At 32.0% G+C, this 24,862-nt stretch overlaps 3 protein-coding genes across 3 annotated transcripts; all 3 read right to left on the bottom strand.

Moving 5' to 3' along the window:
• Positions 1–4,958: 4,958 nt before the first annotated feature.
• LOC123898857 (auxin-responsive protein SAUR50-like) lies at positions 4,959–5,489 on the bottom strand. Its single transcript, XM_045949881.1, has one exon. It carries the CDS (start codon positions 5,404–5,406, stop codon positions 5,014–5,016), a length of 393 nt encoding a protein of 130 aa, XP_045805837.1. The 5' UTR covers positions 5,407–5,489; the 3' UTR covers positions 4,959–5,013.
• Positions 5,490–8,754: 3,265 nt separating this feature from the next.
• Positions 8,755–16,226, bottom strand: LOC123897265 (dolichol kinase EVAN-like). Its single transcript, XM_045947833.1, has 14 exons — positions 15,807–16,226; positions 15,609–15,721; positions 15,299–15,472; positions 14,973–15,077; positions 13,906–13,976; positions 13,748–13,825; positions 13,456–13,670; positions 12,694–12,883; positions 11,978–12,043; positions 11,237–11,325; positions 11,026–11,140; positions 10,483–10,534; positions 10,300–10,400; positions 8,755–9,326 (listed from the first exon to the last, which is right to left on the bottom strand). The coding sequence occupies exons 1-14, from the start codon at positions 15,986–15,988 to the stop codon at positions 9,213–9,215; spliced, it is 1,665 nt and encodes a 554-aa protein (XP_045803789.1). The 5' UTR covers positions 15,989–16,226; the 3' UTR covers positions 8,755–9,212.
• A 1,532-nt stretch (positions 16,227–17,758) lies between these two features.
• On the bottom strand, positions 17,759–23,040 carry LOC123898187 (ABC transporter G family member 3-like). Its single transcript, XM_045949080.1, has 12 exons — positions 22,622–23,040; positions 21,310–21,876; positions 21,125–21,204; positions 20,458–20,744; positions 20,169–20,340; positions 19,898–20,011; positions 19,662–19,790; positions 19,284–19,475; positions 19,088–19,174; positions 18,584–18,856; positions 18,285–18,392; positions 17,759–18,162 (listed from the first exon to the last, which is right to left on the bottom strand). Exons 2-12 carry the CDS (start codon positions 21,785–21,787, stop codon positions 17,905–17,907), a joined length of 2,178 nt encoding a protein of 725 aa, XP_045805036.1. The 5' UTR covers positions 21,788–21,876; positions 22,622–23,040; the 3' UTR covers positions 17,759–17,904.
• Between the last annotated feature and the right edge of the window lie 1,822 nt (positions 23,041–24,862).

The following is a 24,862-nucleotide window of genomic DNA, read 5'->3' as shown; positions in this document are numbered from 1 at the left end:
TGAAAATAAATTATTATTTTTATCTCTTATTTTTGTTCATTTATTATTTTATAATTTTCTCTTTTTATTTGAATAACTTACGGTTTTCTCCCATAAGACAAGCTTGAGTTACATTCTCATTATCTAGGAGAAGTTTGAGTTAAACTATACATTCCCCTTTATTGAGAAGTAAAAACTTGGAGTAACTTGTACTCCTTCCCGTCATAGTTATAAGTAAATTTTAAAAAAATTTAATACATTAAAAAATTGATTTATTTAGTCTATATTATAAATCTGGTATATCAATTTTAAAATGCACAAAAAAAAATTGATTATATTAATGATCGAAAGGAGTACATCATTCCTAATATGCTAGGGTACCTTTTGTATCAATTGTTTTGTTAATTTTAATTTATTTATGAATATTCCCCTCAATAAGTTCATTATTGTGCAATTATATATTTATATCAAAAGATATTTATATTTTATACACATGTACACATTGGGGAGGCACTAATATGGTCCCTAAATTTAAAGGACCACCCATCATCCCCTTTGTCTTACCTGCAATAGCCAGTTGCTAGTTTTAGTATTTTTTACAAATATCAAAAGTTGATTTAAATGTCAAATTTCATGTCAAAGAGATCTCACTTTATATGCCTATATTGCTTCTGAATCTCAGCAAAATCAGTGTTTTACACAAACCCTTGATGTATTACACAAGCCCTTCATACATTACACAAAGACTTGAAGCATTATCCAAGCGACCTTGATAAAACATGCTTTTTTTTCTTTCTTTCCAACAACTCTTGCATTGAGCTTCCCATTTGTGTTCTCTGATCACACTCCACCTCAAAGCTCAGAAGCAACTCCCTAAAACTCAGGAAAAAATCTTTCCCTATTGTCCATGAATCAAACTACCTTCACCTTGGAACCACAAATCTTTTTCTACCACTTTTGAAATTTAATGGACAAACCAACATTGGAATTCAACCAAACCCAATCTTGTTTACTTCGGAGGACCAAATGCAACCTCTATAAAAGCTCCTCAAGCCTCAGAACTCAATCATCCACAAAATTCACTCAAAAACTTCATTAGTATACTTTCAAAAATCTTAATTTCGAACTTGCATTTCCTCCAAGTTTCCTCTACTTTTTCCGTTGAATCATCATCCATACACCATAAACAAACTTATGTATGTATTAATACCCAATTTTAACATTTCAAATATTTGTTTTAAGTTATGACATGTTATTTGATTACGATTAGATAGTTCAAATAATTTAAATTTTATATTTAAAAATAGTTAAAATCTGGACAGCTCGATATTAATTGGACGATTCAGATATCTTGACGATATTCGGTGTGACTATACACAATCCAATTTCACTCCACCATACATATTATAACATGTAAATTAGTTTTTTAATAATAATCATTGAATTATAAAGTTGATATAGTACTACTAGCAGCACAACTTCCTTATATTAAGGAAGGATGTCCTTAAGTATTAAATGTATAATAGCACTTTTCATTCAATCATTCGGATAGGAAGAGATGGACAAAAAGTGCAATTTGTTATCTATCTACATTCTACACCTCAAACAACTGGTCATTACCATGTTTAAGAAAGTATTTTATCTATGACTATTACCTCTCTAGGTTCTTTATCTTCACAATTGAGCAAAAAACTAAAATAATAAGGTTCTTTATTTTCTTGTTTAATGAGGAGGATTAATTTAACTTTTCAGTTCTCTTGTGAGGGTGTATAATTTAGGATAAATCGTTGAACTTTGTGTGTTTATAATTTGTAACTGGTCAGTTGATTATTTTCGTTGTTGCCTTTTATCAATGAAATTTTATTTCTTCCAATTTCAACAAATAAAAAGAAATAGAGCAAAATATATTTCATAACATTGGATCAATTCAGATATTTATTTAACGAAGGGTTAGTATAGACAAACCGAAGTGTATCTCACTATCACCCTCGTCCTTGAGAGAAATACTTGCATGGTCCCATATTATTTGGTCACAATTTGGTCACACACATAATAACACATATAATTTAATTATTTTAAAATACACATTATTAAATTATTTTTTCTTTGTACTTTTTTTAAAGTATGTGTGTGTGATCAAATTGAGACCAAATAATAAAGGACCATGCAAGTATTTCTCCGTCCTTGAATATACCAAAATATTACAATTAAGTCAACAAATGTCAGGTTTTTGACCTAAATACCACCTTTTGAAACTAATATTTTCAATTTGTCACCTTTTGAAAATTATTTCGCCAAATGCCACACTTTGGCTGAAATTAGACCCGTTCAAAGTGTACAATTTGGTGAAATAATTTTCAAAAGGTGCTATAAATTGGGAATATTAGTTTCAAAAGATGGTATTTAGGTCAAAAAGCCACAAATGTCTCTTTTATTTGTCCTTTTAGTTCTCAAATATGATTTTAAGTAGTCAATTTAGTCCTCAAATGTATTTTTTATTAGTCAATTTATTCTATAAAATTACTAACAAAAGAAACACTAGAGAAGCAAGCAAGGGCTCCAACCCCTCTCCCTAACTAATACTATATGATTAATATATTTTTAAAAGGAAAATGCTATTTAGCAAAAAATTGTTTCACAAAAAAGAGAAGAATACTATGTGGCAATATTTAACACTTATAAATTATAACCACTCTTTCTTCCATGTATATGGTTAGTAAATTTTTAATGGGTAAATAGGGTTTTACCCCCTGCAAAATAAGCTAATTTTGCATTACCCCCCTGCAAAAAAAAAAACTTGGGATTACCCCCCCTGCAATATGAAGATTCTCTCTTTTTACCCCCTGCTTGACAACTTGGCATAGAATCTTTATTTTTTATGAGGTGGCATGCATATGTGGCATTTATTTCATTTTTATTTTTTTAATTTGCACATGTCATTTTTATTATTAAATAAATTGGTGACAAATATTTAAAAAATTCCACTTAATTAGTTTTTAGAAAAATAAAAAATATTGTGTCAAAAAAAAATTATTAAAAATAAAATATGTTAATTCAAAAAGATATGTTAATCCATTGTTTCTAATGCAAAAAAAAAAAAAAAAAAAACTCACAATTTTTTCCTGTAACATAACACAAATCCTCCTTCTCATTCTTCTTTTCAAAACCCAAAATTATTTTTTCTCTAACACAAACTCAGAATCCCAGAATCCTTTTTCCCTAAAATAAAACCTAGAAATCCGCCGAATCACTCCGCCGAATTCGTCGAAACAAATGATTGATGAAGAACAAAGGCAGGAACTAGGAACCGGACTTCCTATAAAGGCAGAAACTGGGTTTTAGAAATTATGGGTTAGGGATTGAATTGATGGGATGAAGAATTGGGAAGAAGAATTATGTTTTTGGGTTAGGAAGAAATTGGGTTGTTGCAAATGGATGAAGAATAGAAGAACAAAAGAAATTTATGATTATGTTTCTGGGTTTACCGAGATTGATTTTTGGAAGAAAAAAAATTGGGTTCTTTTTGGATTGTTGTTCTTGGTGGTGTTGATGATTTTGTTGATGTTGTTGTTGTTCTTGGTGGTGTTGATGTTGTCGTTCTTGTTGAATGATGAAAGTTATCGTGGTAGGGATGAAGAGGAAATTAGAAAAGAATTTATTATTATTTTTTTAATTTTTAGTTTATTTAATAATAAAAATGACATGTGCAAATTAAAAAAAAATTAAAAAAAAAATTAAATGCCACATATGCATGCCACCTCATAAAAAATAAAGATTCTATGCCAAGTTGTCAAGCAGGGGGTAAAAAGAGAGAATCTTAATATTGCAGGGGGTAATCCCAAGTTTTTTTTTTTGCAGGGGGTAATGCAAAATTGGCTTATTTTGCAGGGGGTAAAACCCTATTTACCCATTTTTAATTGACCAAATTCTTATTTTTATGGATTTCTCTCCTTCTTGAATAAATCATTCTTACTAAATAGCAATGTTTTTTTAAAAAAATATTTACTAAAAAATATATTTTTAAAATTATTTATTATTTTGCATTTTATGAGGAAAAAATTCATCTATATTTTTTTTTGGAAAATTCATTTTATCATTTTTTTTAATTAATATAGTTATTGTTTTTTTTTAACTAGAATATAGTTATTGTTTTAATAAACATAGTTGCAATGGAGCTGAGGATCGAATCTATGACGTCTAACATACTACTAGATCAAACATAGTAGCATGTCGTGAATGGAATTTATTTGGTTGATTTTTACCACATTCCAACCTAAACCATATTTAAAAAATGTGAACAATACCGCCAATACTACTATCAAACCACTCACCACTAGCTCAAGCACTTATTCATACTCTCCCAAAAAATTTGGTATTTTTAGATGTTATTTTATGACAAATCTAAATTTTTTAGGGGTATTTTTGTTCAAAACTGATATTTTTCAATGTAAATCTAATATCTTTTGTTTAGAATTAAAATTTTGTCCAGGATTTATAAATTTTTTCGCTCCACCACTGTGACTGACGTGACTAGAGGAATCCCCAGTTTAATGCTAGAGACTAATTCTTTGAAAGTGTTTAGATTCATGTAAGGATTGGAAAAAGATGAGATCTTGTGTATATATAATGTTCATCATTGATTTAATGAGAAGTAAACTAAGATATTAGACTTAAGTGGTTAATAAGCCCTCTTAATGACAAATTGTTCGGAAGAATTTGAGTTTAATTATTAGTGGGAATAATAATTGATCAGACTTTACTTACCTCGTCGTCGAATTCTGAATTATTGATACCTCATTAATTCCCTTAAGAACCAAAGAGTTAACACACACAAAATATTGATCTGATGTTTCATATTAATTGAAGTAAATAACTTAATATAACTTCAATATAAGCTAGAGGGTTAATAATAATAATAAAAAAAGTTAATTAAATATATTTCATATGGATTGAAGTAAATAACTTAATATAACTTCAATATAAATTACTAATATATTTCCTATAAATATATATATGCATGTAATTAATTAATTATCAATAGTTTTGAAAAAACATGTAGTTATTGGAGGAATTGTATTCTTCTTGTTGCCATTGTTGCAACATCTTGTGAAGTTCACTAGGCTTACAAGGAATAGTTAGTGCACCTTCATGATCAAAACCATACTCTTCTTCTGCTTGTTCCAATAACCTAACAAATGTTGGATTTGTTAAACAACTTAATGGTAACACAAATCTCTTTGGTTCTTGATCTTCTTTTCTATCCTCAGCTATCACTGCAAAATGTCCTTCTTTCACATCCTCAGGCACATAGGTTGATGTTGATTTATTTCTCCCTAGCAAGATTTTCTTTTGTAGTTTCTCAATGAGTTTCACAATGCTACCTCCATTCTTCTTTTTGTTACTATTTCTCACAATGAACTTAGCCATGATAATTGAAAAGTGTTACTTAATGAATATTATTGTCTAGAGCAATGTTTTTTTGAGAGATAGATTTGGTGAGTGTTTGAGCTACTTACCATATGCTTATATAATGTGTACAAATTGTACAGTGCTGAGAATGAAAAGTCATAAATAGGGCTATTTGGAGAGTATATAGCTGGACATGAATAATATTACCTCATTTAATTCAAGAATAATATTACCTCATTTTTTTATTAAAAAAAAATCCAAAAAATTGAAAATTGCACTAAATGAATATTATTGAATGTACTTTTGTGAAAAATAGTACGGATAAATTTCATCTTCCATTTCAAAATTAAATTACATAGCTATATTTTAATACTTACTTTTTTATTTATTAGTATTATATATTACATTAATTTATTATTTGTTAAGCTACATCAAGTGTGAGTTAAGTCTCGCATTGATTGAAAGATTTAATGTTGAACAACATATAAGTGAGATGACCCATAAACATAATGTCTTAAGGTTATGGGTGAAGATGTGGTGTCAAAAACTCACTTGTGTAGTTGCTCTTAGTCCAATGTGTTGATTCAACCTAGTGAGGCTTCCCCTAAACGATCCAATAGTGGTATAAGAGCTAAGTTCGACTTGATATGATGGGGAGCAATAATTTAGTCGTGATGGATCACGGTCGCGAAGAGACTCATATTTCAGGGGATATGTTGATATATATCATGTGTGAGTTAAGAATATTTATTGGAAGTGATGTTGAGCAACATATAAGTTATAGGACTCGTAAACCTAATATCTTAAAATTATGTTGAAGATGTGGTGTCAAGGATTGATCTAAGTCCAATGTGTTAATCTAACACAATAAGGCTCCCATTGAACGACCAAACAGTGTATTAGAGTCATTCGATTTGATAGGATAGCAATAGGAGAGTGGTAATGAATTGTGGACGCTGAGAGACTCACACTTGAGTGATATGTTGAGATATATCAAGTATGAGTTAAGTCTTACATTGATTGGAAGAGTTGATGTTAAATAACATATAAGTGAACACATAAACATAATATCTTTAGATTATGAGTAAAGATGTAGCATCAAAAAGTCACTAGTGTAGTTGTTCTTAATCGAATATGTTGACCATCAACTCAGTGAAGTTCCCATTGAATGACTAATATCAAACACTCCTATTTGGTGTTAATTAGGATTTGAAGAAAGAAAATAATATATCTATTTTTTTAACGGCATAATATATCTAGTAATTTGAAAAGAGGGGATTGAACATCTCAATTGGATTGAACTTTGAACTAAAGATTAAAAGTGTTGGAGGACCCGATTCAAGTCTAATGAAAGAGAAAAATATTAACATTGTTAAAAAAAATTAATAATTTAGAAAGGGGTTTATATTTTGAGATAAATTATGTTGTAAAAAATGTTTATAAAAAGAAAATGAGAAGAAAACTTTGACACAACATGATAAAAACGATAGAGAGATGGCTGCAGAGTTGAATTAGTACCTTGTAGAAGGAGAGACCAAGGCATGTGTAGGTGTCAGTGTGTACGACCTTTCACCCATGAAACGTCCCTTCTTGAGTATTGTCTTGTCATGTGTCCCTTCAACTCTCTTATTAATCTTTCTCCATATGTCCATCACCATAGTTATCTTCTTTTGCCAAACTCTTTTTTTTTTTTTTAATAATTCTCTTGCCAAACTCTTCTTATATTTACATATTAATCCCTCAATTGACTTCAATTAGGAAACGAAATTATACTAGTGATGACCATTTATGCACATTGATAAATCTTTCGATGGGCACATGCAAGAAGGGATGCTAAACCATGAGTTTTAAAAAAATATATTATTCATAGACGGAGTAACAAATATTTTCAGAAACTCGCATATAATTGCGAGATTTTGAATTCGAACTCAGGTGAATGTGTACAATCCAACGATATAACCCATACAAACAAATTAGGTAAATTTTTGTGCTTGTTATTATCATCTTTATCTCTATAGTATACACGTGTGTTTCATCAAAGATTCTTCATGCGTAGATAAATCCGTGATATTACCACAATCAACTTGAACCACAAGCAAGATATTGAAGCAATGTATGGGAAGGAAATCGAAAAATAACTCGAGGTATGCTAAATATCAATAGAAAAGTGACTAGAGAGAAAGAGTAATAAGTAATAACTCGATCAATCTATTCAAAATCTAAGGCACCCGTACTGTTGTCCTAGCATATAAGCACTTCTGGGTCCATCCATCCAAAAGGTGGTTGAGTATGCATGGTTCTTTAATCTTTGTGCTCTGATATTTTGATATCAAAATCCGACATCGTATAAAATACAACTCAAATAAGTGTTTGTTTTATTCGATCAAACGTAAACAAAATTAATATAAAAATAAAAAAATAGGTCAAATAACGCGTCTGATGTCGGTTTTCGATGTGAAAAAAGTGTTGCTATTAGAGTCACACTTTTTTCTTTTTGGTTTGTAGTCTTTAATATTGCTGCCCCCACAGTAGAATGCCTTTATATTTAGGTCATGTGTTTGGATGTCCTACGTTGAGCAAGTGTACCTAACTAGTCCCTCTCATTCAGACCTCAGGTCATATATACATCAGAAAACCGAAAACAAAAATGTCTCAATTTTGAAACCAATAAGTAGGAAGTTTCGTCATGCATGAGCTGAACCTACTTTTTAGTGTTGGATCAACATACAACAATGCACTCTACATCTCTAGAATAGATAATAGATATTTAGCTTTGGTCCACATGTCAATAGATATGTCTACTCCTCTCCAGTTGGCTCAGATATTTCATTCATTCAGGATAACTACATGTTTAATACTAATGTTTTTTGAAGACATGCTACAATAATAATTTTACAACTAGAAGCTAACAATCATCAATGCCGGGTGTCCCTTAGTATAAGCAAAACTTCAGAGTTTTACTAAGAGACCTCTTAGCAGAATCAAATTTTTGAGAATTTCACCAAGAACGATTGTAACTGTCCATATTTTAGCTCATATGTTGAAAATGAAGAGAATTCATTAGAACTAATCATCATAATGCCTGAATGATCACTAAATTATCTTAATCCGCTGCACAATTGTTCAAAAGAGTTAGCAGTAATCTATACTAAATGTTGATTTATCAGACTCAGACACTCCTCTGAAGTGTTTGAAGGTTACCATTGTTAGAGTTCATCGAGCCAATTTCGGTTGTTTCTTCACCAACGTGATATGGGAGTGTTAAGTTAATGTGGTGCAAGCAAAATATCCAGGGAATGTTGAAAAGTTAATGTGGGAACGTTAAAAATTGAAAAGTACTGTAATGAAAATTGAAGACATCAAAAGTTCCTTTAGAACAAGTGCTATAAATGAATAGTATTACTCACGTAATTTAAAAATATTTGTACTTGCTGATGTACAACATGACATTAAGAAAATGAAAAGTACTACACGTGTGAAAATTGAACACATTGAAAATTCCTTTAGAACAAGTGCACTATTGTTCAACAGATCTCCTCTCTCATAAACAGTGAAAATTGTCACTCCTACATACTGTATGCTATTTGTTGGATAACAACCAACCTTTTATATGAAAACATCAAAACACTTGTACACCTATCATTTCTGTATAAAGATACAATCCTAATTCCTAACTATGTACACCAAACCTAACTGTCATGTATTGTTTAACTGGTTAATAATTATCTGACCTCTTCTGCCAAAACACAGTCAAGCCAAGAAGCATGTTTGCAAAAATCAGTTATTGCTCTTCAAGGCAACTTGATCTTGTGAGAGAGCTGTGCCTACAAACAGAGAAGACTGTAGAAAAAAAGCGGTATAAATGCGTTGTCAAGTTGTGCTGTGTAGGCCTCCAACAAACCACTTACAGTCACGGCTAGAAATAGAGAGAACCAATGCTGCAAAAAGTTATTAACAAAGATGTCAAAGAAAACTCAATAATCTAAGGAACAAACATTCTAGTAGAGTACTAGCAGGCTTATCCATTTCAATTTGTCAATTGATAAATGACAATTTTTTGTACTTTCCCCTTATTTAATGGGACGTTAAAGAAGAAACTGCATCTTACTGTGCTTGGGGCTTGGAATATACAACTGGCAGTATACTTTAGCCTTACTCTTCACATTCCTTTCTCTCCCTTCTAAAGAAGGGATATACCAGAGATTGAAATGCGGCATAAAGTCATCCCTTAAGCAAGCCCGGTTGCACATATGAGAAAAGATGAGGGTTGGGGGAAAAGAGTGAAAACTCCCTTAAGACATATCTCTCTCTGTCTCAAAATAAGTGTCACTTTAAGAATAAAATTTTGTTTTAAAATGAATGTCATTCATTCTCACTTTCCAAGGAAATTTTTTCCAATTCTACCCCCTAATTATTACTATATGCACTATTCCCAAGGAAACCAACCAATAACTTACCGGGATAATTTAGTAAAAGTATTACTTGTTTTGACAACATAATTACATTTCTTAATATGTGTGCAAAAACCTTAAACGACATTCTTTTTGAGACGGGGGGAGTACAATACATGGAACCTAATGTCTGACCTAACTCCTCATGCAGCAGATTGCATGTATGCATGAATCTAGGTGGCAGTGCTTGTCCACAAGATTCTTAACTTATTGGTGCAAGAAAAATTCGTTTGATGTCAGTGGTAACAAAAATAACAATATGAAATGGGACAATGTTGAACAAGAATAACATGGGGCTTGTTAATGCAAATAGTGACAGAATACCTGTAGTACCGAACAAAGATATCAAGTTCCTTTGATATCAACACCAAAACAAAAAAAAAAAAAAACTTTATAACTAATGAGTTTAACACACACACACACACACACAGAGAGAGAGAGAGAGAGAGAGAGAGAGGACCTGAGTGGAAATGTATCCAGTTGATGCTAAGAGTGGAAGGAGTAAAGAGCAAGCAGCTAGCACAGATGTTATACCGGCTGCAGTGCCTTCAATTGTTTTCTCTGGCAAAATGGAAAGGTACACATTCACATGATGCAACAGAAAACACTGATAAAAATCATCATTAATAATGAAAATACTTACTGCCAGTTTTACTCCACCGCAAAACACCATACTTGTGCCCAACCATTGATGCCTAAACAAAAAATAGAGAACCAATTACTATTGACTACCGAGACAACCAACTAATTAACAGAACAACTCCTTGTAACATTTCTGGATTTAAAAAATATAATGAAAAAAACGTGTTTTTAATGTTTTTCTTTAGTATCCGACTTCACCATCTCAGACAAAATGGTATCCACACATCCTCATTTTTCAATGCAGCCTTTAGAAATTAATCAATTTACTTCTACATGGGAACTGTTTACAGTTAAAGAAAGTAGTCTAAATTCTTGCAAAGAGTTATCATGCATTAATATTCGTGAAAAATCATATTGATTCCCCAAAATAGGAGTAAATTACTTTCTCCAAAATTGTCACAGCCTAGATTGTTTCAGGTTCTTGCATGTACGGCTCAAACATTGTTGATTGGTCCAAAATAGTTACATCTACATCCATACAATTCACCTGTTTCCTTTTTAATAGGAGAAAACCATTCACCAGTTGGTTGGGTGGGGGACTTACCATTGTATCTCCAATTCCTAGGCTCAAAATTCCCGCAAAAGGAGCAAGAGGTCGATCATTGTACCCAGAAGACATCCAACTAGGGAGAGCACATCCAAGCAAGAGTGAGAAGTGGCTGGGCAAAAGCAAAATTGTCATGAAAGAGAATTAAATTCAGCTCTGTGTATCACAAACACTATAATATGGGCTATAGTGAAAAAGAGCATAATACCTGACAATGAGAAGATCAGAGTCACGGTGGTCAGTGAATGCATTCATAAATTGATTTATTTGTTGTCCGAAGGGCCAGATTCTCCATACCTAAGTAAGACAACGTCAATGAAAAAGCAACCAAGAAAACTTATGAATACCAATCAACCTGCTCTGGATCATTTGAACTTGTGGGCAGTAATATGAGAAATTTTAGCTTTTGGATAATGAAAACAAGACAGGTTACAGTTGTAAGATTGATTTTCAAGTCATCATGAATTATGCATCATCATACAGGTCATAACTGGGTAAAAAATTAGCGCAGTATGTATCACACCATTCAGTGGTTACAATAAGAAAGTGCTGAAGTATTATATTGATATTTGATATTATCGCACAAAGCTAGTATTGGGTTTGAATGATCAATTCACATAATCATAATTTTTAAATGATTCAATAAATTTTCATGAAATCAGATATTTTTAATGACATATCTCTACAGAAATTGTTCCAGCAGACTGCAACGTATCCCAATTACACACTTCTACACCTATCCCCTTTCCTTTTGTTATCAATACATCGACTATAGCAAATACATCTCATAGGACCCCTTTCCTTTTTCAAACTGAGGTATATTGAATTTATATATTGATTCCTTATGGATAGTTATTGATAAAATCAACAAAAAACAATGAAACACACAGCACCCTTATTAAAGTATGATCTCACCAATACTAAGCTGAGGACATTCCAAGATACTTACTCGAATAATTTCTAATATTAAGAAAACTGCCAATGCTGCGCCAAAAGCTAGATCGAGAAATTTTGGCTGAAAGCAATGAAAAAGTGAGCGTTATAACTGACATACATTTAGCATAATTGATGAATATAAAACATGTTCGCACACAAGTAATGACCTCTATAATGACGGTATAAAGGAAAAAATATATTAATGAATCAGTTATCACAAGACTTGCATGTGTCAATTAATGCTTACAACAATCTCTAATTTGTCTAAAGTATTTGATTGATTAAAAAAAATCCCAATTATTTATTTTTAATTGCAATAATTTTAATTGCAAAAAGTAGAAACTATACAATAATTTTAAAAATAAAATGAGGAAATTTTTAAAAATGTGTTCTAAAAATAATGACAAATTAGAGATTTTCATATGCATCAAACAATAAGTAGAAGCCTTATGGTGTATAGTTTTTAATTAATTTAGATATGTAAGGGTCTATTTACAAGTTTCAGAAATTTAAACTAAAGGCACTTTCATCATGATTTGGAAGTTAATGGTGGCTATCCAAAATGAGGTAAAGTCAAGGGAGTGTTCATGCATTTCTTCCTTGCTTTCAATAACATTAAACACAAGGCACTGGAATTTAATGAAAAAGAAAATGGATAATGGGCACTAAGTGGAAGAATCCACTCAATGCCACTAGATAACAAACAACCATTTATTTCTCCCAAATTACCTGAAACATAAGGGCAGGTAAAAACATCAAAACAGCTATCACATGGTAGTATTTCCGCAAAAGAATCCTCTCAATCTTACTGTTCTTAGATATGTTATAGAATCGCAAAACTGAAACAGAAATTATACACATCCACCACATACATAACAACAGCCTTTGGAATGGCTCTGAGAAAACAAAGGAAAGCACCCTGCAATGAGATTTTAAAAAATATATAAAAATATAATTAATCTAACAAAACAGCTGGCATAATGATGAAGTAAAAAAACAGTGGTTTTCTGTTTACCAAAAATTATTTGAGCATGAAACATCATCATGGCTATAATTGTATTTTACTCACAAGCACACTAACATGGCTTAACAACTGAACTATCTGGGACTCCAAGTTGAATAAGACTCAGTTTATTCAATTACTATCACTCTCCATAAAATATGGATTTGTGATACAGATAAAACTCAGGCTGTGTGTGCTGCGAGCATAAAAAATCACTTTATCGGTTTCTTTAGTTTTTGAAAAAAATCAACCATATTTGGAGAATTAAGTTCAGACTTTATTAAGATTCTCGCATTCATATCTTCATAAAAGTATATATTAGGTGGAAATGCACATGCTTAAATGAGTTAAATCTCAGATGTATGTGAATACAGTGGAATCAGATGCTACAATGTTCTGCATGCCACAGTTTCTGGTGGAATTGACGGCTTATGTTGCCTTATCCTATAACATGTATGTATCAGAGGTGCCAGCGCGAAATATCATACCAGAGAAAAGGATGCCTATCAAACTCCTGTACGAACTGCATCCATAATGGTACAATAACAATGAGTGCAAATCCAAGGGAAGCAATAAATATTAGGGATCTCCCAATCTCATAATATCTTCTTTGTTTAGAATAAGTTGTATTTATAAACCACTCCCATATTTGGAGAATATACTTCAAAGCTACTGGATATAGCAGAAGACCAAGCACAAGCCCCTGCAGAAACAGCAGATAATTTTAGCTGATCTAGTAATACCAGTAACAAAAAAAACTCATAAGCTAAGGATCAATACCTGAATTATAATGTTTATCTCACTTCGTTTTATTTCATCGGCAGTAACCAACTCTGATGACACCAAGAGTCCACATAGCTGTTTAAACATTGTAATCACCAACAACATATAAATATACACTATATTTATCTAGAAAAAATTGTGTTAAAATCACTAACCTTTTTAACTGTAAGCAACAGCATATCACCAAAATAGAGAACGATACCAGCAGTCACCAAAAATGCTTCCCCTGAAATCAGGGAGAAACTATGATAAATAAAAGAGTTGACAAATTTAACACCCCTGATCAACCATGTAATTATTCTAAGATATGACCATCCAGAAACTACTAATGAAAGGACAAACCAAACAAAAATCAACTAACAATTAGAATACAACCCATTTATATATTGTAGGCAAACAGAGAATATGGCCAATAATTTTGAAATTAAGAAGGAAAAAAAAGGAAAAGAACAAGAAAAAAGAGAAAGTGTGATATGATAGGAGACACATGAAGGGTTGTTCAAAAATTTAGCCACCCTTTCCTTCTTGGTGTGCAACCATGGCAGAATGACACGGGAAAACAACGACTCATTGTTGCTACTTGTTTATGCTCTGCTTTCGGTGAATTTTTGTAGATGATCTTGCATGAAACTGTGGGCATTATATCTGTATGGTTGGAACTTTTTTCACACTATCATATTTGTGGATTATTTTTGTCGATTGTTGTCTTTAGTGATTTCTATTCTGTTAGCACTTGGCAGTGTGTAGGAGCTATCTGTATTATCCTTGTTGGCTGGAGAATACTATATTGTACTCGTTATATTTTACAGTAGAATTTTTCTTAACTAGGTTTAGTAACTTTTTACCTCTCATATTGAGGGGATTTTCACATTTTAAATATTTGCTTCCCCTCAGCGGTTCTCTCAAGTGGGAAAGGTTAATTTCCTCTTGCATATTGATGCTTCTGTACTCACTCTTTCTGAACAAATTTGCTGATTTTAATTGATATACCGGGACTATATGAAGCAGGATAGATAAAATAGGAAGTGCACTTGCCTTCTATGGTTAATTGACAAATTCCTAACATAAAGTGTCCGCTTGTTACTTAAAATTTGAAATCACACAACAACAAAAAAAACATTTCTACCCAAATTGCTTTTTTAACTTGTCTTCCTATATCAGTTGTGACAATAGTAAAATCCGAAACACAAATAAGAATAACCAGTGTATAACAAAGACATACCAATGGAAGCACAAGATGGAAAAGTCCTCATGAAATGTTGAATTAGCTTGACGGATGCCAATCCATGAAAAAAGACCCATGAAAGCTTCAGTGCAGGGTGCAAGCCTATGTATAAAGAAACAATAACAGTTTTAATCAGAACACAGATTCCCCAACTACTACATGATCCAACCTATGAAGCACCGACACACACAAATGGATACGATACTTATTAATTTAAGAAAATGAAATTCATTGAATGTAACAACATGTATCCGTGGTGTCGCATGGTGCTAAATAGAATTCAACTGTCTAAAAAACAATCCAATCCAAAAAAAAAAACTTACCAATTTGAGATGTAGTCAAAAGCGCGGCAACACAGAGCACAGCTTGTAAGAAAACGAAAGACAAGCTAAACTTTACACCCCAATGAGAATGCCTTAGAGTGAATGCAAGGAATAAAAGCACAGTGAAGACGCTGGCAGATGTTGCCCAGTATTGCAATGTCAGATATTCAATCTCTATAAATTAAAATTTCATAAAAATCACAAAATCGCAATTCATAATCATAATCCTAATTATTAATTAAAAACCCTAAAAATGGAACCAACATAAGGAATTCCAATAAATGCATAATAAAAAAAAAACACACAAAACCTTGAGGTTGAAGTTGTTGAAGCGAGAATCCACGTGATGATTGAATCAATTTGGAGAGAATTAGAGAAGGAAGAGTGATTGCACCGAGTAGAATTCCAGAGGAAGCACCAGGTCTGAAAATTGAGAAATTAATTAATCAATTTAAGCAACGAATGAATGAATCGATTGAGAGAGAACAAGAAGGAGAAGGAGAAGTACCTGGTGCGGAGAGGGAAAGGAGAAGTTGAAGAATCGACGGAGATCTCGAGGAAGAAGGAAGCGAGGGCGAGGAGAGAGAGGGAAACGCCGTGGGAGAGGAGAGAGAAAGGGAGAGAGTAGAGGATTGTTGAGATGAAGAATAGAACAACGATTCTTTCGCCGTTCAAAAACGACGTCGTCATGGGAAAGTTTTAACAGAATTGGGTTTTAGGCGGGAAGAAGAAGAAGAAGAATGAAGAGAAGTGAGAATGAAGAAGAAGAAGAAGGTTGTTGGACTATCGTTTTTGTGATACCAAACTCGTTTGTTTGTCAATTCTCAGTCAAATTACGCGTTCTACTTTTTTTCACAGAATCCTTCCTGGTTTTTTCCCGCATTAATTAGTCAGACAAATCACATTTTGTGTACACTAATTCGCTGTCATAATCAAAATCCCAAATAGACATTTTATAGCTTGACTTTAATGAACACGCGTCGTGTAATTTTACGTGGATAACCAGTTAAAATAATTCAATTTTCCATGTCATATCAAAAAGGTGAGTTAAATGGGGTGACTTAACGGAAAACATGATTGTGATTGGTTGACATTATAAAATTATTTTAAGCTGTCAGTGTATATTATTTTTTTATAGTTATTTTGTTTCTCATATGTTATTTAGTTAATTCATTTTAGTTCTTAAATGTATTTTATTAGAATTTAATGAATAAAATAAATAAGATAAGGACCAAAGTGTTACAAAAAAAAGATAAAGGACCAAATTGTTATAAAAAAAAAAAGATAAGGGACCAAACTGTTACAAAAAAAATAAGATAAAGGACTTGTAGTGTAATTTTGCCTTTTTTGGGTAACATACTCTGCAAAGTAGTTGAGCAAAGATGTTATTTAAAGTATTTAAATTACCGTTCATAATAAATAAATAAATGATTGCAGGACTTTAGCAAACATCAAAAATTGACTTTGACAAGATGAAAATAAATTTCAGCATAGTTGAATTTTGAGTTTGCAATAATCTTGTAGGATGTGCAGTGAGAGTTTTGTTTCTTAAAAATACTGTATTGGGTAAATTTGAGTTTTTACCCATGGGATTAGACTCAAACTTGAAGGGCATGAAATGGAGTAAATTCTTAGAAAGAAGTTTTATTGCTTGAAAATGCTTTTCTGGCCCCTCAATCCCAGCATGATTCACATATCACCATCTAATCATTGTCATCAGATGACAGTGATTCGATCACTGAGATTTATACAATACGTCGAAGGAACAATGCGGCATTTACTCGATGCCAAAAAAAAGGCGGCAACTTCTGATCTCTTTGTTCCCTCTACCAACTATAATCATATTTAAGTACTTCTCCTAATCGGAATTTAAACTTTGGTATTGCGAAAGACCAACTCCTTCCACTAAACTCGATGTTGTTGGTGCATGGCCCCCCTTTGTAGCAACTACTAGTACAAATTAGCATTAATAATATATTCCCTCCATGTTACTCTTTAAATTGAGTTATCACCTAATTTTCATGTGATCCAAAAATGCTAATGTCAAGTTGCCATGAACAACAAGACATGTCAAAATACTACATTAATAGTAATATAATATAACATTTCTACACGCATATGTAACACATTACATTGATGAAACAAAGATCCACTTCAACAAAACAAGTGGACAAAACTATAGAGGACCATGCCCCATCACTAGTATTGTTGTACCTTCAACCCAAATTTCAATGCATCTGAATTTTGCTAGTACTTCTTAAACCAATTATTTAACACAACAAAACAAACAAGTAGCTATCATAACTTTTATGATTGAGAATCTAAATTACTCCCTCTGGTCGCTTTTTATAAGAAACAATTCACTTTTTAGGTTCAGATTCATCGGTTATTCAATGAACCTAAAAAGTCAACGTATTCTTATAAAAAGGACTAGAGGGAGTAATAAAAAACAAAAATGTATGCACTAAAATCAAGAGATATATCAAATAAATCTCATATTTCCTCTTCATTAGTCTAATGATAAATTCACAAAACTAGAGTTCACAGCCAAAACTCAACCAAAAGGAATTATATAATGTAAAATGACTAAACAAATGTTGTTCCTATCAACTTGTATCTGTTCTATCCCTATTAATACACTTGAAACTCTTTAGGGATATTTTTCTCCCTACAAATAAAAATAATAAAATGAACACAAAAATTCGATAACCTATCGCCATAAGAAACAAAACCAACAGATTTTTCCACTTCGAATTAATGTCGGGGGAGATATTGTACACACTTTGAAGAGCTTGAAACCCGGATATGGACCTTACCTGTCCAACTGCAAAGGAGTTTCCTAGGTACTCATTCTCCAATAGCCCCTAAGAGAGATCAAGACAAGTAAATGATTCACTAAATACAAATTTTTTAAAGAACTTTCGAGTTTAATAGGCACTAATTATCGAAGCATAGTAACTTAATTCTACAAACTATTATCTATTACCTGAATAGAGTATGTATGAAAGGCTATATAGGACATTGGATACATCCACAATGGACCTGGCAAAGAGCTTCGAATTCTAAAATAGCCGGCCGAAAGCATCATGACCACCTGAAATGACATATGTATGCATCGGTTATGTGATGAAAATATAGACCATATTAGTTGAGCAGCATCTAACTTTTATTATCGTCATTGTAAAGTCGAACATATCAGTGGTTGTGATTTGTTGACAACATAAAACTTTTTACCGACAGTGTACTAAATTTAAACTCTTGAAATAAATGGACAGCGGAACTCACATGTATGCATAAGAGTGTCAAGACACTCCAGAAAACATCTTGCCACAAAGTAGCCACAACTAACATAATTCCTTCATTCAGTAACAGAGTTACGAAAAAATTTAGCACAAAGTACATTAACAAGCTGAACTGATCTTCCAGCCCTACTAGGAAGTAGAAGACTAGACTGGACGTAATGGAGATGAGAAAAAGAAACGGGATGCTGGACAAGAGCTGAGCAAGCAAAAATACAAATGTACTTGAATGCTGGTTTGATTCTTCACACGCATATATCTGCGGAAAAGAAAATTATTTGACTTCATCAACCTTTCAAAGATTACAGCATGAAAATACCAAAACCATAATCCAAACCAAACCATTAAAAGAAGACATGTGACGTCTATTACAATAAATAATATATTCGTGCACTTCAACTGTATTTTCTTTGTCACTTTGTTGCATGCAAAATAAGCATTTGAAGGCAACCTAATAAATTTCTTTTAAGTCGAAAAAGCAAAAAACTACCTTGATTTCTTTCATAAGTGCAGGCACCCTAGCAATGCTCAGAAGGGAACAGAACGATACAAATACAAAAATTGCTGCAACTCTTGTCTGCAATTTAAAGGGTATTAAAATGATATGCATTCTTGGTATGCATAAATGAAGATTTAAACTATATGAGATATACATCGTAAGATATCATTGTCAGGTCAAAACTTACCACAACAGAAGATAGAGAATGCCCTAGACCAGAAAATACAGTACCAATGCATAATGTGAGGAGCATGTAAAGAATAAGATGCAGCCAGTAATATTTCCATTCCCTCGACACAACTAATAAAGATCTCCACGTCAAAACCGCTACCCGAGTAGCATTACTAGCTTTCCCTTTGCTTTTGAGAGCTGGACCTTCCTGGAAAATAAATGATGTTTTTAAAAAGACTAAAATTAATAATTACTAAAAACCAACATAAAAGAGATAGCTTTGCATTGGAAACATGTAATATGAATATACGATATTTGCGATGGAAGAGACTTATTTTATGGTTTCTAGTCCACATTAACAGAAATTCTAACTCATATAACAGCTATAAAATACCTTCTCGGTGAGTTTCAGAATCATTGTTTCAACAGAAGCAGCATCTGCAGATGACTTATAAGTTGCTTCAAGTGTGCGTATAGCAACAGCAGTGTCCATGTTTACGGAAGAAAAATCTCCATTATCATCCTATTATGATGAAAATGTTAATAATAGCATAATATTTAATCTGTTAACATTCAACTAGTAATGAGCACAAAATCATCAATCTACTTTTTTTTTTTTTACGGAAATACCTGCCAGTTTTTGCACATTGCAATTATCCTGTCAAAATCTGTATTAATTGCGCGTAGAAAGTGATCAGAAGGACTTTGCATGATAGGACAAGGAAATCCGGCATTCGAGAAGTGCTGGAGGAATATAAAATTATAACAGTCAGTAGCAAGATATGTATTCCATTTACTATCGGAGTATACTCATCGTCCAACGGTCGCTTTTACCTAAATTACAGTGGCCCTACTACTACTTAAGTGCAGTGGAAAGAAGGTATAGTAGAAGATAAGTTACCTGCAAGCAAGCTAATGTTTCTCCGAAGAACAACGTATTTCCATTTGAAAGAAGACAAATACGGTCAAAAAGACCAAAGACTTCTGTGCTGCTCTGGTAGATGGTTAAGATAAGAGTGCAACCGGTGCTTGCAAGTCTCCTCAACGTAACCATCATCAAAAGTGCCGAGACACTAAAAATAGATAATAAAGAAAAGGATGTCAACAAAAATTGCTCTAAGTATGGAATAATTTCAAGAACCAAATAGACGACTATTACAGAAAAATGAATACAAAAGTAAAATAAACACCTGTCCAAATGATAAAGAGGTTCATCTAGAAATAAAATGCGCGGTCTCATCACAAGCTCCCTGGCGATGCTAACAAGCCTTCTCTCCCCACTAGGAAGTCCCTTCATATAACAATGCCCACCTATAAGTTTATTTGCATGTTCACCTAAAGACATTGCGTGTATAGCATCCTCTACTACACTCTTTTTCTGACAAAAGAAACCGGGAAGTTGCAGCAAGGCTGAATAATACAGAAACTCGCGCACTGTGAGGGATCCAATCAGAGTGGTTTCTCTATCCACGTAACCCTGCAAATTAAGAAACAAATTTTGATATACATATTTAAGAGGTACAACCTAATAATTAACAAAAAATATTAAATCTGGTAAAGAACAAGCCACAAACATCCCAATTTAGAAAACAAAAACTTAGTACTTCCGACACAAATAAACTTCCATCCTTAAGTACGAAGTGCAAATAACTAACATGTTCAGAAATGCACTAATGCAGTGAAAGCATTGCAAATAAACTTTTAAACTTATACATCCATTCTTCAAATTCTCACACCTTATAATCAATAAATAATATGAAAGCATGGTTTCGAAAGATACGCGGATCAAGTTCGATCAGGTTGACGACTATAAATATAACGGAATATATTAAGCAGCCAATGAGGCACAGAACTCACATATGATCCATAGGGCATTTGCGATTTGGCTCCATTCACAAATACTTCACCATACATCCTGTCTGAAGGAAGCAATCTTCCTAAGGTAAAGAAAAAATTCCAATTAAGCTTTGATTACCGAAATACAAATGTGGACATCATTCAAAATGTGTAGTAAAAATTACAAAGGAAGTGTTCTTCAATACCTGCAATTGCTCGTAATAAGGTAGATTTCCCTGATTTAGCCGGTCCCATAATTACAGTCAGTGTTCCAGGTAATGCATAACCGGTTGAACTCTTAATAACCTTATCAGAATACTTCCTTTTTCCCTTTATAGTAACAGTCAAATCTTTCCAGGCAACAGATGCCCCGGCAATTTTGCGTGGAATAATTGCACCCTCCGGTAGATGCGGGGAAGGCAAGGAGCCACTGTTGAGCTTCGAGAGAGAGGGTGAAGCCGGTGTTGTTGCAGCATTAATAGAGTCACCTCCTTCATCAACTCTAACGTCAATATCAGTAGTAGTATCGTCCCATTCAGGTGAATCCTCAAATGAGATGGGTTGCCTTAGTGAACCCGGTTTACGCAGATAGAAAAAGTTGCTTGACGGTACCCTACTCGCCGGACTACTAGCCGATGATGATGAAGACCTATAATTATCTGATTGAGACTGTATTTCTTCCATGATCTTCAACTTTTTTCCCCCTTAAATCATCAAAGTTTACACATTGTTTTACAAGTAGCCGATTTCTCTTTATGCATGCTATCAACAACCTGCAGTGCAAATCCCAGATAAAAATTAAAAGGCAATTGCAAAAGAAAAATATTTAAGGCCAGGTAACAAAATTTCATCTTTTGTGGTCTTAACCCTCCGGTTCTCGAGGATAGCGTGCCCGGTTAATCCAGAGTTCGGTCACGTGGTAAGTAAAATGATGTCAAGGATTGTTCCAACAACGATTCAAAATCATACATGAAACAAAAAGGAGACACCACAATGTCAATCTGCAAAATGTAATGAATCTATACAGTGTGACACTAACTTCTAATAATCACTCATTAAAATGTAAAAAAAAAACTATAATAAAATGGAGAGAGAAAAAATGACATAAACAAGAGGGGGGTGTCAAGGGTTTAGGGGGAGGAGACATGTCTTACACAAAACCCATATTTATTTTCCATTAAAAAGTGAAAAAAAAACTAAAAAATCAAATCTTGTACACAAGATTTCATTTTTCATTGATACACCCCTTGCTTTCAACTATACCTTATACACATAATATTTCACAAACAAAACTATTTAATCATTTATAAACCTCTTTCACACACTAAACATAAAAAAATAAAAAATAATAAATAAACAAAGATAGTAAGAAAAATGAAGATTCTTGATTGTTTTACAGCTAAGTTGAGCTGAAAAACAAACACAAACCCAAAAAAGCTTCAAACTTGAATGAAAACCAATGAATATGAATACAGAAAACTAGAAAGAAATAAAAAGAGGAAGTGACAAGGGACAAACCAGGATCTGAGGAAAGCATTGTTCTTGAGAGATTGAAAGAGAAAGTGTGAAGAAGGAAGAAGATGAATGACAGAAACCTGTGTGTGGTTTTGTAAATTTTTGGAAGAGTTAATGATTTGACCCGTTGAAACCGGGTTTTTTGTGTTGTAATGAATCTCAGTGTCTGTCTCACACTTTCTCTTTATTTTATCTTCTTTTTAATTTTTCTTTTTCTCTTTTTCTATTTTCTAAACCTTCTTGTCTTTTCTTTTTTAGTGTGGAATTAAATAGAAGTATAGTAGTATGTGTGTATTCTTTTTGAGCTTTTTTTATTGCTTTTTTGTTAAGACAAATGTTGAGGATGTAATGTAATGATGGTGGCTTGCAGATGCCAGCAAGACAGTTCAAGTTACAACACAAAAGCCAACTAGTGTTTGATTAGATCACAATAATGTTCCACTAATTACTATTATTACTCTTCTTAGCCTTCATATCAAAGAAATAAGCTCTCAATTATTATTATTATTATATTATATTATATTATTCATTCAAGGGTTATGTTATTGTTATATAACTTGTATTTTAATTTCAATATTATTTTCTTTCATTAACAATATAGATTTATTTAAAATTCTATATTGTAAGTTCTGAGTTCGATCTCCAGCTTATTGTAAACAAAAAAAATATAGATTTATTTATTAATGTTGATTTGGTTGACAAAAAGTTGATAATTTATAAAGGTGTGAATATAATTTGTGATATCTGTGTAAGGACTTAATATCTATCATAATTTAGTGAGTCACCGAAACCAGCTCACCTAAATTTTATTTTATGTAAAAGAAGGTGGAAGTCTTTTTATTTTATTTTCTTGGGGTAACTAAAAATTTCACTTTTATGATATTTCACTTTTAGTGAGTCTGAGATTCAAACTTTAATTCTCTTATATAATGTGATGTCTTTATCAACTGAGTTAAATTCAGCAACTCTTCTTTTCTAACTCGTTGTTAATTTAGTTAAGAATCATGTTAACATGTGCCCTAATCTAAAAGTAGAAATATAACATTTAATGATACAAAATATTTAGTACTAATGTATAAAGAGTTGAATTCACAAGTTAAAATTTAATATTTACCACATTTATCTAATTTAGTTTTTTTTTTTTATAAGCCATGTTAGAGTTGTTAGTATTACAATGTTATGTTAGTTTTTTTTCTCCTTTGCCAGGACTTGAACTTGGACATCCTACTCCTTATTCCTTAACCCTTAGCTCAACTAGTTTACCCATCCCACCTCATTTATCTCCTTTAGTTAATACTCCCTCCGGTCATTTTTATAGGGAACACATTGTGAAAAACTTTTGATCCTTTTTATAAGAAACTTTGATCAATTTTCAAATGTTTTAAATGATTAATTTTACTTATACCCTTATTTATTATGAAAGAGAATTTTAAAAATAAGTAAGTTTGTTGAATTAAGAGTAATTAAATAAGGACATAGATGAAATAAATTAAAAATTTTAAGAGTATTAAATAAAAATAACTATGTAAAATGTGATTATTTGATATGTGTAATTTTTTCAAATTATTCTTTATAAAAAATTTTCAAAATTTTCAAATATAATAGTAGTAGTAAATTTACCAAAAAATTAGTTATTTTCTTTTAAATAGTTATTTACATAGTTATTTTCAAAGGAACACTTAGGGCAAAAAATTTGGTCCTTTTTATAAGAAACTTTGATCAATTTTCAAATGTTTTAAATGTTCAATTTCACTTATGCCCTTATTTATTATGAGAGAGAATTTAAAAATAAGTAAGTTAGTTGAATAAAGAGTAATTAAATAAGGGTATACATGGAATAAATTAAAATTTATAAGAGTATTAAATGAAAATAACTATGTTAAATGTGTTTCATTGGTCTGTGTGATTTTTTCAAAGTGTTCCTTATAATAAGGACCGGAAGGAGTATTAGTTTTTCTTTTAAATAGTCCATATAATTATTGTTCTCATATCTCTATTATAAAAAGTAAGAATCTTTATTTGACATGCCCTTGATTTGACACAACACCATTATTAGTCCTTAAATGGCCTTACAATAAATACATACAAATAAATATTTCATCTTTTTTGTTCTTTTGATTCGTTTGGTTCTACAAATAATTCAAGTTCATTCATTGATTTTCGTAAAAAAAAAATTCTCATATATATATATATATATATATATTAAAATGACTCATTAGTGTGAGTGTGTTGCATTGCAGTATA

Source organism: Trifolium pratense, linkage group LG7, assembly GCF_020283565.1.
Source record: "Trifolium pratense cultivar HEN17-A07 linkage group LG7, ARS_RC_1.1, whole genome shotgun sequence".
NCBI classification, from domain to species: domain Eukaryota; kingdom Viridiplantae; phylum Streptophyta; class Magnoliopsida; order Fabales; family Fabaceae; genus Trifolium; species Trifolium pratense.
The sequence above is the reverse complement of the archived record's forward strand: the minus strand, read 5'-3'. Positions and strand labels throughout refer to the sequence as shown.

Bases quoted from the DNA above. Each gene is read 5' to 3' on its own strand.
- LOC123897265 (XM_045947833.1), bottom strand. From the start codon at position 15,988: ATGACGACGTCGTTTTTGAACGGCGAAAGAATCGTTGTTCTATTCTTC. The intron at 13,826-13,905 runs GTTAGTGATTTT...ATGTTTAAACAG, and splicing joins TGTTGCTTACAGTTAAAAAG to CTATGTGGACTCTTGGTGTC. The intron at 13,671-13,747 runs GTATTGATCCTT...CTGTTTCTGCAG, and splicing joins AGATAAACATTATAATTCAG to GGGCTTGTGCTTGGTCTTCT.
- LOC123898187 (XM_045949080.1), bottom strand. From the start codon at position 21,787: ATGGAAGAAATACAGTCTCAATCAGATAATTATAGGTCTTCATCATCA. The intron at 19,175-19,283 runs GTAAGTTTTGAC...TTTAAATTGCAG, and splicing joins ATTCTCTATCTTCTGTTGTG to ACAAGAGTTGCAGCAATTTT. The intron at 18,393-18,583 runs GTGAGTTCCGCT...ATGTCATTTCAG, and splicing joins TGACACTCTTATGCATACAT to GTGGTCATGATGCTTTCGGC.
- LOC123898857 (XM_045949881.1), bottom strand. From the start codon at position 5,406: ATGGCTAAGTTCATTGTGAGAAATAGTAACAAAAAGAAGAATGGAGGT.